The sequence below is a fragment of the Poromitra crassiceps genome (assembly GCF_964638095.1).
Source record: "Poromitra crassiceps genome assembly, chromosome: 5".
Lineage (NCBI taxonomy): Eukaryota > Metazoa > Chordata > Actinopteri > Beryciformes > Melamphaidae > Poromitra > Poromitra crassiceps.
The window spans coordinates 49,946,636-49,959,452 of record NC_139642.1 but is presented as its reverse complement, the minus strand read 5'-3'; the positions used below and the strand labels follow the sequence as shown (position 1 = coordinate 49,959,452).

The 12,817-nt window shown below is 41.9% G+C and overlaps 1 protein-coding gene across 2 annotated transcripts; it reads right to left on the bottom strand.

The window, feature by feature from the left end:
* Nucleotides 1-502: 502 nt before the first annotated feature.
* tbcb (tubulin folding cofactor B) lies at nt 503-10,417 on the bottom strand. 2 transcript variants are annotated; one of them, XM_083637893.1, is made up of 7 exons: nt 10,303-10,417; nt 9,715-9,852; nt 9,443-9,586; nt 6,367-6,463; nt 5,408-5,599; nt 3,866-3,938; nt 503-2,933 (listed from the first exon to the last, which is right to left on the bottom strand). In XM_083637893.1, the coding sequence occupies exons 2-7, from the start codon at nt 9,832-9,834 to the stop codon at nt 2,819-2,821; spliced, it is 741 nt and encodes a 246-aa protein (XP_083494019.1). In that variant the 5' UTR covers nt 9,835-9,852; nt 10,303-10,417; the 3' UTR covers nt 503-2,818. The 2 variants fall into 2 exon arrangements, with proteins under 2 accessions (XP_083494019.1, XP_083494020.1); XM_083637894.1 differs by lacking the exon at nt 3,866-3,938.
* Nucleotides 10,418-12,817: the final 2,400 nt, after the last annotated feature.

The window sequence follows — 12,817 nt, the reverse complement described above, 5'->3', positions numbered from 1 at the left end:
AAAAGTACAAAAAGGCACGCACATCCAGTGAGGGATTTAAAGTCAGGTGCAGGACTGAAGTACAGATAAGTAATAAAAATAGAGTCCGCACACTGGCAGCTGCTCCCAAATATTTATTCGACCACAAAAAAGTGTGACGTTTCGGGCAAAGCCCTTCCTCAGACAAGGAGGAAGGGCTTTGCCCGAAACGTCACACTTTTTTGTGGTCGAATAAATATTTGGGAGCAGCTGCCAATGTGCGGACTCTATTTTTATTACCTACCTATGAATGAAAACATGTCCAGGTAGTGTAGTATTTATTACTCAGATGTTCAAACTTGTCATAACACACTCACACACTGAATGTGAACCTTTTAGTGAAGTATAAGGATGTTTTTGTCCTTCAAGATCATTCTTGCGCTTGCGCGCTTGCCATTCACGACCTTGCAGCAGCACAATGTGCCTTCATCGTCATGTGAGCCACATTATGCTACATTTTCAGACAAATTAACTCCACCTGATCTCCTGTACCGTCATTTTTTTATTATGCATAAGATAGGATTACCCGTTGGCACATAAAAAAACACCAGCACCTTTGAAATTTAAAAAGAAAATTTGACATTACATTTTTGTAAATGCAACACTTCAGTGAAAATAAACTACAAGAATAATTAGTTCTCCTCCAAACTTCAGAGGATGAGAAAGCATGAGAAGGTACTCATCATTTTGAATCGGCAAGAAATGCAACAACAAAGCACAAGTAAGACATGTCATCAGTTTGAAAAGTACATTGTCAAAAGGAGGAGTTAACACACAATGTGGCAGTACAACAGTTGTTGCGCCTTGTGATTTTCAAACATTACGTTTACTTCATAGTCAGCCTGCTACCAAGGGTAAGAGGACAATATTTAGATCATGGATGTAGTTAGTATGTGGTCAAAAGCATATGCATTTCAGAAAACATCCTTACTGGATGACCTAGCTACCTATGCCACAATAAGCAAGGGGATATGTACGGAAAGAGATGAGTGCCAACAGAGATTGTTTTTGAAATGCTTACATTGGGATTGACAGTTGTCAGTTGTCTGGAGACGAATGAGCAAACGTTCAATCCAACAATGTTGGAGGGCGTACCCACTCATTTCCATTGACAGAAACTTTCCAGCATGGTTTCTGTTCTTGTGTAGCTACTAGCTAGTTTAAGTGTAAGTAGAATAAGACACAAGACAAAAACCTCAGTGTAAACTTGTAGGAGTACTAGTAGTACCCGTCCGCCCTCAGACGCTGGTGGATAAAATCTTGTTTGTTAAATCCCCAGATGTGTGTCAAAGAGAGCTCAATCGGAATTGAGGAAACTGAATTTGTACTGAAAGACCCTAATCCTGAAATTGAAAGCAGTTCAAACTTAAATTCAATAATGGTCACCTTCGATTTCAATTACAAATGACAGAAAGAAGAAAAAAAAAACATGACAAATTCAAATGTATGCAATTCAAATAGTCTCTGCTGGGGGAAACCTCTTTCCATCGACACATCACTGACATTTGAATAAAGTGCAGGGGATTGTATCTCAAACTATTAAATCAAGTGAAAAGTTTGAGGTGTTCAGGCACAGAATAATCAAGGTAATTGTATCTTCTATACACTAGATTAACAGAAAGACTAGGAGATCAGAAACAACTCTGATTTTACATACAACACATCAAAGTGAAAGCTGGAACATCGAACGTTGTTGAAAGGAATAATCCACCCTCCGATACCCTACAGTGTCGTCAATATGTTATGTTCAATGCATTCCCGGAGTTATTCTGTTTTTAAGTGTTATTTACCATTTTACTCGGATCCACTTTCCCTCAACCTGCCTTGCCTTCAGTCCATTCCCTACATTTCCAACCAAACCTCATGACCACAATTGATTTTTATTTTTATTCCATATCATCTCCATTACGCTGGAAATACCTTGATGTTGACATCATGTCGTCTTTGTCCACTTCTTCAAAATAAGAAAAATACACAAAACAACAAAATGGACCCAGGAATGCAAAGTACATCACCTTTCTTTTTTTTGCAGTGTTGAAATGTTTTAGGGGGGGGGGGGGGGACTTCCCTTCAACAGACATTTGTCCAAACCAAACACATCCTTGGGCTACTGCCTGATCAATTTACAGTCTTTAAAAAAGAAAAAGACTATGTACTGTAGGTCTAGCGAACTATAAACAATTATATACAATCACCTTTGTACATATTGATAAGAGCTCAACAAAACAGAGAGAGACGCAGCTGGTGACCAAACTGTCCAAACACAACATTAGATTAGAAGAAATGACTCATCTTGAGACGAGCTGGGAGCACCAAAGTACTACAGTATTAAAGAGCAAGTGAATTAAACTGAACGGAAGCGCTCGGAGTTAAGGGCCACTTCAAAAACTCCAATTATGCTGGGTTTACATGCAACGACGATACTTTAAAAACGCCTTTTTATCCCAACCTTGTTGGTCTGAACTCCTCTTTGATGATCCTCCTGTATTATTCTCAATTTGATCACTGCCAGAGACACACACACACACCCTCACAGTCTACTTGATCTGGTGTTATGGAGAAGAGACACACCGCCTCCTCACAGTCTACTTGATATCGTGTTCCCAAGAGAACTCTCAAGGCTAAAATACCTTTTGACTAAAGCTCATTGGATTATCATGCTCGTGCCTTCCTGACTGCTACAAAACAAAACAATATTAGTTGCAAAAATCAACCTCCCGTCATATCTGGATGATGAATGGACAACGATGGAGGTCTTTGCTGAAATTTAAACCCCATCTGACACGGTGACATCCTCGTCTTAGATCTCATCCAGCCCAAAATCCTCCTCGGGGAAGTCTCCCACGATCACACTCAGGGGCTTCACAAATCCGCCGTATTTGTTCTCGCATTCAAAGTAGCGCTTCCCTTTAACACTGTGGAGAAAAACCAACAACAAAAGAAGCAAGGTCAATTGGAAAGATAAAAGGCCGGTCTAATAAGTAGGCATGTGATTGGACCATTCTAATAAGTAGGCATGTGATTGGATCATTCTAATAAGCAGGCATGTGATTGGACCATTCTAATAAGCAGGCATGTGATTGGCAAAGGACACGGAAAGCAGGAAAATATACGGAGCGCAGAACATGGTGCATTATATTATGGATCTGCATGATTCACGTGAGGCACGTTTTCAGGTGGAAAATTATTTCCTGATTCACAGATGCAAACTTGTCATCTTTAGGTGACGACGGTCACCTTATGTTGTAGCCAATTTTGATGTGTGCTATACGTTGTGTGTGTGTGTGTGTGGTATGGATATTGGTGTCAACATTACTGTAGTTGCTTCACCTGCACACTAGAGGGGATAGGCAGCTAAGTAATCGCCCTCACAGTACTCTACATAAGTGAGTCACAGGTGCACACCTGCAGGGAATCAGCAACTGGGAAGTGACAAAGTTTTTCAACCGTGTGTGGTTGGCTGTGGTTTAGGTCTTGCAATATAGATGTGTTTGTTTAATATGCAACGTTACAACAAGCTCGTTTTTATATCACTTACTCAGTGCCCCCAGCTTTTTCTAGGTCTATTTTAAATATTTGCAATAATAAAATGTCAAACACATATTCCATGGTGAACCTTGCACCACCACACGTTTGGAAATGTCATCAAATTCCCTCAAGTGGCATTTTTCTTCTTGTTAGATTGCCAGTACAAGGAGGATTTCTAAGAGCTTTTATGTCTGCCCTGGTGTCTGTCATCATTTTCACTCTCCATGACTTTGCATCCCTGTGATTAATCAGGAGGAAACCCATTCCTGAATAAGATCATGGAAGTTTTGCACAGATACAAGAAAAACAGTGCTCCTACCTTCCGTCATGCTTTCCCATGGGTTCGTCATACTTGAGGCCCACCCAGTAGCCTGGCTTGAAATCGGTTGTACCTGCAATCAAGGTGCGAACAGTCTCGTTTACACCGGGGACCCAATTCCTTTTGCTGTTTACTCTAACCCCCATCATCCACCCCAGCAAACAATTATGACCCCAAGGTATCTCACAGTCCACGTAAACAACTGAAAGGGGCAGTTACAATGAAAAGTTATTTCTTCAAAAGGAAGGGAGGAATAGGACCTTTTAGGGATGCACCGATACCACTTTTTTGCAGACACGAGTACTTACATTTGGGTACTTGCAGATACGACAAGTACTTAATTAGGGGTCAACGACAGATTTTTTTGTATGCCTTTAAGCATAATTATGTTGAATTAAAAGAGAACTTTTCAACATGATGGGTTTTAGTCATTTTCTTTAGTTTATTTATATTTGACAAGAATACATTTGAACACGTCATTTTTACTGAATGGACCTTGAACACGCATCAACTTGACTGGGTCTGGATCTTGAACGCACCATGGCCAGTGTAGCGGGGATCTATTTTTAGACACTTGATGGGAGAAATGGATTGTTTACATTAAAGGCAGTATGGATTTACACGAGACATGTCGCCTATTGCAACAATCTGGTAAGGCCTTTGCTTGTTCCTCAACACTGTATTATCTGCTAGAAGAGCAGCTAACGATGGTGAGCGAGCTGCGGACTGCGGTGTAGCTCTATCAGCTGATGACCGACCCCTGATAGCCTTTTATTTCTCCTCATAAAGTGCTCCAGGCAGACCGCAGCTTTCTCTATGCAAAACAAGCTGCAATAGTGAACAGCCAAGCTTCCCTGCAATGTATTATCAGCTGTGAGCCTGTTGCTGCTTTCAGGTTGCATGCCATAAAGTGGTATCGGGCGCGCAGCCGTGTCTGTATGGGGCAAGTACGAATTAGGCCAGTATCAGACCCATCGGTGCATCCCTAGATTTTATGATTGCAAAGTACATTTTTATAATAAAAGTTTACACAAGTAATTATAAAAAGGTACTTTAGCGAACACAAGTTGAGGGGAAGGGGAAAAAATTGCAAGTTAGAGGAACCCATTTTGCCAAGAAATCGCTGTATTCTTGAAAAATTGCATGCCCCCGGCCCCGCAAATATTGTGGAGATGGGTTGAATTTGCCTTAATTATTTGTTGCAATCACAAAATTGCAATTTCCTGATCAGTCGAGCTTTCAACGGATTCAAACTTGCTGTTGTCCCCCAGGTGGCATTATTTGTTACACATAACCATAACTTGACACTAAATACACTAAATATGATAGACTGACGATGCTACAAACCACAAATAATACAGACACAAACTGCTTCCCCTACAAAATAAAAATATATGTTTCACTCTGTTTTCATGTGTTTAGGAGAAAAACTCCCTTTTAGTGATCATGAATTACAACAAAGGCTGCTCTATTGGAAAGAAAATGCTCACCAGCACAGGCTTTTATACCAATGTCCTGAAGCTAAGCTTTAGCCGTACTTACCGACATACATCACTGTGGCCAGCTTAGTGGGCTGCCCAGAGACCTGCACCTGGCAGCGGTTGCCAACAGCAATGGCCTCAGCAGCAGTCTTCTCCTCAGCCCCCTGAGCAGCAAGCTCAGCTTCTTTCTTGGCCATGTCCTCCTCATTGAAGCGACCAACGCGTTGTTTCTTCATGAATGACCTTACACTCCCTGAAAGGAAGCAGGCTGGTTTGTACTTGTACTCTCTGTTGCTTCATAGAGCGGTAGCACATGGCCTACAGAATGCCCCCTTCCCTACTGGCTTATTTTCCCATTTTAGCAGGATACTTAAAAAAAATTGATAACACCATAATCTTCAATATTTCTATACATTGTATAGCCATTAAAGGAAGGCTTTGCCGATTTTCAAACCGCTTTGTATCATTACAATGTCGGTAATATATGCAGACGGGCAGCGTTTACCTTCTCTTCATGTTGTCCTGCACCGAGAGCTCTGCAGCTTACTTTAGGCACTTCTGTCTCCAAATGAGGCAAAACGTGTAATTTGGAGATGGAAGTGAACAGGTGTGCTGCTCGACGGTGGCTGCTCAAACTACACATTGTTTATTTGTATTTCTTTCTGTATGCACGCATCCACGGAGAATCACATCGATGGCCTTAACTAGCGCTAACGAGCCATACCAGCTGGCGGGGGGAGTTTCTGCAGGCAGACAAACAAGGCATTTCTCGGTGCAGAAAACATGAAGAGAAGGTAAACACTGTCCATCTGCTTATATTACCAATACCGACATTGTAATGATACAAAGCAGGTTGAAAATTGGCAACGCCTTTTAGCTTCTCCTTTGCAAGTATATTGAAAACACAAATAAATAAGATTAACATCGTACTTTTTATTTTATTTTATTTTAAATGAATTATGCTGTACTGAGTACTAGCTCGAGAGTTTGTGAGAACTAACGGAGCATGCCGGGCTGTACCTGTTCTCTTCTCATACGCATCGTCTGACAGTTCAAACTTCTCCACTTTGGAGGTGTCAGTGAACTCCCCTGTCTGAGCTCCACTTCTGTCAATAACCTGTGGAAACAAATCAGATTCAGGATGAGACAAATCACACCAGTGTCTCTGAAGCTCATGAGAATCCCATAGCAGAAGCTGATGATTAAAAGTCCTTTGTCAACGTTGAGCTACGGTAGTAAATGTTTCGCTAAGATACTGTATGTGCAATCTGGGAACCCAGAGTCTATTTCGGCATGTAAATAGACTCTGGGACGGCCGTACCTTTTTTTTAGGCTTCCTGTACACCGTGAATCTTCTGCCCGGGACTTCCGCCTCCACGCAGTGCCGCTCTGTTGTTGTACCGGCGAATATAAGAGTTCTGGTCCCGAACGCTAGTGAAAATATATGAATTTTGACGTTTAGCATTCAAAACGAAAGTGACGCAATGTATGTTTTTAAAAGACACCGGTGCGCGGAAGTCCCAGGCTGTACAGGAAGTCTCAAAAAAAGGTACGGCTGTCCCAGAGTCTATTTACGTGTCGAAATAGACTCTGGGTTCCCAGATCGAGATATGTGTAATCTGCGTTGTGTTGTCAGCACTGGCAGCCAGCAACCCATTGTTAAGGGCGTGCCCAGGGGTAGAGCAGGATTCGATCTGAAGAAACAAGAAGTGTGAATGGAATAGACAGAAAGAGAAGGAGAGAGTGAAACAGACAAGAGCAGACGGTGTGGTGTGTCTGTGTGTGGGCATCGATGTGATTGACCACCACAGCATGTCAGGTTGCGTTTCTCCAAAAGTTGAGTCTGTTTCACTTTCAACTTTCCACTGCAGGAGCAGGACGCTGCAGATTTTTTCCGGCATCCCCCTGCAGAGGACAGGCGTTTTCGCCGTAGCAACTCGCTTTTCTCCTGCCTTACTCAAAAGTGTCTGTCATGCTGCCGTAAGGATTCAAGTTCCCATCCATCTAGGGTGACTGTCTAGTACTCTCGCCCCAGACTCAAATATTATGTTGAATCACTGACAGGTTGTAGCACCAATGAGAGAGTGGTTCATTTGCAAAAGTCAACAGAGTCAGAATGGGTGGGCACGCCTGATCACTAAAGTCGTTACTGATCGGTGGGTCCAGGATTCCGAACCCACCATGAACCCACCAATCAATGGCCAGGACAGCAGTTTGGAGCTAGAAGCGTCCCAGACCCAGAAAAAGATCTGTTGCAGCATGCAGTAATGTAGTGTATCAGCCTAACTCTCATGGGTCTGGTGTTGAGACGGTCTAGAAACCTGAGACTGAGCTAATCAAATGAGCTCCATCAGAATGTGTTCAACTTGAGTGTTAAGTTTGATCGTTTGCCAGATATGATACTCAGTCACAGGAGGATCTGCAGTGCCATGACGTTGTACATCAGTTCAGCTGAACATAGTGAGCATAAATATTGACGCCCAACATTTGAACTAGGGATGTCAAAATTAATCGTATAATCGATGCATCGCGATGTGGACGTGTGAATCGAATCGAAGACAGATGAATCGTTTATGTTAAAATTTCTGTTGACATTCAGATTTTAAAGCACTTTAAAGTAAAAAAGGGACTTGATATTTATCTGACAGCTTGTATTAACTATTAATTGATGAAAAAGTAGCCATGTGCAGTAATAGTACAGAAAATTGAGGATTTGATACTTGGAGCTGCAATACTGTTGGAGCTGTATCGTGCAATCCGATGTTTTCTGGGGGTACATAAATTTACACCTGTGTTGGCTTTTCAAGGGGATATGGGTTGGGAGCCTTGTTTGATCAAACAAAAAGGTGAAATGTTGAGATTGTGGAACCGTCTATCTAATATGCCAGAGAGTAGAGTTGCAAAACAAGTGTTTAACTGGGATAAAGCACATAAGTATCCATGGTGTAATGATATTAATGATGTGTTCAGGGAAGCTGATCAGCAATTTGTTTTCAGAAACAGTTTACGCTGTAATGTTCGCTATATTAAACATAGGCTATTTCTTGATTATAAAGAAAAATGGGCCAATGACATCTGGCTCAAACCAAAACTTAGAACATATGTTCAAATTAAAAATATGTTCACTCCAGAACCCTATGTTACTTTACCCCTGGATAGATCCAGAAGATCTTTATGTGCCCAGTTGAGAACGGGTACCCTCCCTTTGGCTATTGAGGTTGGCAGGTTCAATTCTATTGCTGAGGAGGAGAGACTTTGTACTGTATGTGAATTAGGTGTTGTGGAAGATGAATTTCATTTTTTGTTTCATTGTACGCTATATGAGGAACCAAGATTATCTCTATTTCAGTTAATGCAAAATAAGAAACCGGAACTATTTTGGTCAGGAGATGATGCGAAGTTGGAATGGTTGTTCAGAGATGAAGTCTTCAGTTTGGCCAGGTTTATTGGGAGGGCTTGGAAACTCAGAATGGAGAAGCTGTTCATCTGAATATATAACTCTGTCTTGTTTATGTTTGAGCGTTTTGTAGCTTGTTTGTTGATTTGTTTGTATTGTTGAACTTGAATGATTTGTGTCTTGTAAGCCCAGACGGGCTGGGCACCTTGAATATGGTGCATGACACAGAAATAAAAATATCTATCTATCTATCTATCTATCTATCTATCTGTATCAAGATGCATCGTGGAATCGAATTGAATCGTTGACAGATGAATCGCAATCGAATCGAATCGTGAGGCCAGTGAAGATTCACAGGCCTAATTTGGACCAAGCAGCACTGGGCCTGGGATACTTTTTTTCTTTTATTTCAAGTCAAGCGGGTGGTTGCAGTTTAAAGGTAGGATTTGCTAGTATATAAATGTTATCATATGACACTTCATTGAGACTTGATGGACTATGGTGTGTGCTGAAAAGATAAAGCTATAAATGCTATATCACCCTGTAGCTAATAAAGACATTATTTAAGATGTACTTTCCCTTTATTAACTTGAATAGATTACGTTTACCATCACATGTTATGTAGTGTACTGCTGAACCTGCAAGCATCTGGGTGCATTTGGGAGTGTGTCTAATGTCTATTGCTGAACAGCTACATACGTGTATTCTGCAGTTGTCATCCACAGGATAGGCACCCAGCAAGGCTTCATCCTCATCAAGTTTCTGCAAGAAATTGTCAGTGGTGCTGAACAGCTCAAGGTCCATGGAGGAGGCAGGCACACCCACGACCATCTCCAGCTTTTGCTACCATAGAAACAAACAGAACAAAAGGTAAACTGTCTTATATTATGTGAGCTGGATCTTACAGGACCTGCACCATAAAGCTGAATAGTGCATTCTTGTGACGGTTTACAAAGAAACTCCTGACTTGCCTTGAACTCTGCTACACAGATGCCTCTGTTGAATCGGCGCTGCGACTCAAACGTGCTGATGGTGCTGGTCAGGCGCACATCCACAGTGGGATTGGTGATCACTGTCACTCCGCCGTCCATTATTCAGTATGGAGACAGCTAATACGGAAACGTAAAAAAAAAAAAGAGCACACAAATTATGCAGTGTAGTAGGTAGCACTAGCAACAGACAAGATACATGTTTAGTTTGAATCCAACGTTAACTTTTCATACTTTCTTCCATACATTTCCCCTAGACATGTTCTAGCGTAAGTGCTGGAATTCGAGGTTGCGTACTCTTGTGTATTCTACCATTTGCTGCAATAGTTCAATTTCCACACGGGGATCAATACACTTTCACTTTGACCTTATCGTAATTTAGCTATCTAACGCTATCTTAGATTAGCTCAGGTTAAGTGTTAGCAAACAGCTTGGGCGGCTAGCAGGACCCAGCACTGAGTCACGTTGGATACCCCTCAGCTAACAGTTAGTAACGTTGCCATAGTTACTTACATGTATGTTTTTCTTGGATGATGATAATACATAACTTTGTACAAAAAGCTAACTTACCAGTCCGTATCCGTATTAGCAGGTAACGTTAGGCTGCTGTTCATACAACAAGCATGAACCACAATTAAATAAATGGAACAATTTGCCTCGCTCTGTAACGTTAGCTGTTGCGTATGCCCAAAAAATGAACATCATTTCCTGCTACGCCCAGTTCTGGAACGTTCTACCCGCCCACCAACCGAAATACGCAAATGGGGTCGAGAGGCAATACGCTCAGCCAATGATAGTACGATACGACGCGAAAAGCCTGCCTACATAGCGTAGACTGACACGATCAATAACCAATCATCACGTAGAATAAAATCGTGTTTAGAAAGGGCGTGGAAGTAACCTGAGGTAACCACGCAGTGGCGCTACACTCCAGATTATGAAGCCCAACAAAGTTTCAACTTTTAAGACGTATCTCTCTTTCTGTTGTTTTTCTCAGGCTAAAATGGTTGAGTGAGTTGTTGGACCCCCCCCTTCCCAGGGCCCAGGGACCTACCTGCCAGAAACACATAAGGGCACTGCTCTTCAAATTAATTTCACAGCAACAGACATTCCCTTCAGAAAACTATAGTCCTAAGCACTGCTGGATAGTAGTAGAGCATGTATAGGCAGAAAGGAGAATATCAAAGACTGCCAGATGCCAGACAGGACAGGGACAGAGGGGGCTGAGAGGTTTACATTCCTGTGGTTGTTAGATGCAGGTCTCCTCTTCACACCTCACCTGCACATCATGCCCAGGTGCATGGCATGTTTACTGTAGTCCAGTTCGTTATCTACCCAGTCCCAGTGTTTATTCATCTGACACTCTGTTAATTTCTCACACTCACTGAGTGACTGACTGACTGACTGACTGACTGACTGACTGATCAATCAAGTAATGTAGTCAATAAGTGTGTTTTGAAGTTTGGATATTCAGACTTTGCCATAGGGTTTATTGAATGAACTGATGTCCCAGTGTTGCCTTAATCTGTCTGCACCAACTGGATCAAGCCCCTAAACCTTATTTCCTTCTTTTTAATGAGCATATCTGCTGCAAAATAATAATAATAATAATAATAATAATAATAATAATAATAATAATAATAATAATAATAATAATAATAATAATAATCAATATCACCCTTTTGTGCAGGCCTAATTGTGCCTATTTGTAGTGAAGGTATTTGCATGGAGAAACCACATCAGACACACCAAACTGTGGGATCCAGTTGGGGAACTCAAAGGTCCCATCCGAGCAAACACCCGATACACTGCCTTGCACAAGTCACCATAGTCACATATGATAAATGTTGACAAATGCTTTCAGCAGATTGTCAAAGTCTTCCAGGGATCTAAAACAAGGATGGATCAAAACCATATGGAAGGATATCCCTTAGCAGTGATACAATATGAAAAAGTAGAATATGGTTAGGCCTACTATATAAACTCACTGGTATCAGAAACTCATGTGCAAATCCCTATGGGGATATTTTAGAAATATTAAGGTTATGGTAGAGAAAGGATTTGACGCTTAATTTTCATTCCATGATAAATCAGAAAACTAGCTAGTGTTTTGATGGTGGAAACTCTCGAGCATTTTCCCATAAGGGTACAGTGCAGATTTAGGTTGGCCATATACTCCCTATCTTTAGCAGTACAGTCATTGACCACTGGACCTCTGGATGGAGACAGTCATCCTAAATGACACCATGGGAGGGGGAATCTAAGTGCATTTACTGGAATTGACTGTGTAACCTGCCATAATGGTTGGTAAATATCACTATGCAGTAACATTGAAGATAAAGCCACACATATTGCAGATTATGTATCGTCACACTGCACTAAATGCCCCCCACCACCCCATATTGAGTGGTTGTTTGTTGGGATCTGCTTAGAAATAGCCTGTATAGCCTACTTGTGTTGCCATACATGTCATTTTGTCGTGTATTTGAAATGGAGTTGCATTCAGTGCATAGACTAAAATACAGTTTAGGAGGATATTGACCTACTCTACAGCACATCCACATCATTGAGATTATGTCGATGATCCACATTATGTCTCTATTATTATTGGCCCAATTCCACAGCAGCTAGTAGCGCGGTCCCGCTCCGCTCGACTCGACTTTTGGTCTCATCCCACCGTCAAAAACCGGCCCAGCTCGGTTAGATTTGAGGCCGAGTCGTGCTACTTTTGGTCCCTGCCTCGTCGGGGTACTTCGGGCTGGCGAGTAGGTCCCAAATGGTGACGTAAAACTCTGATGGCTACTGATTGGTCAGAGAGAATCGTGTTTACTCTGTCTACTGACTGTCAATGCAATGCTGGCGGCTGCATACCAGTTTAGTGGTCTTACCTTATCTTCTGTTATGTATATTTCCATCAGTATTTTGTGTCGCTGCCTTCACCTCCGGTGAAATAAAATCGTGGCGGGTGTTCAATTGTCTGAGAAAAAAGTCCGCTGCTCGCTCAGGGAGCTCTGTAGCTGAGTGGAGGCTGCAGCGCTCCGCTAGGCCGCAGCGGGTGTTTGGAAGCCCCGGTCTTGCCTGGTGA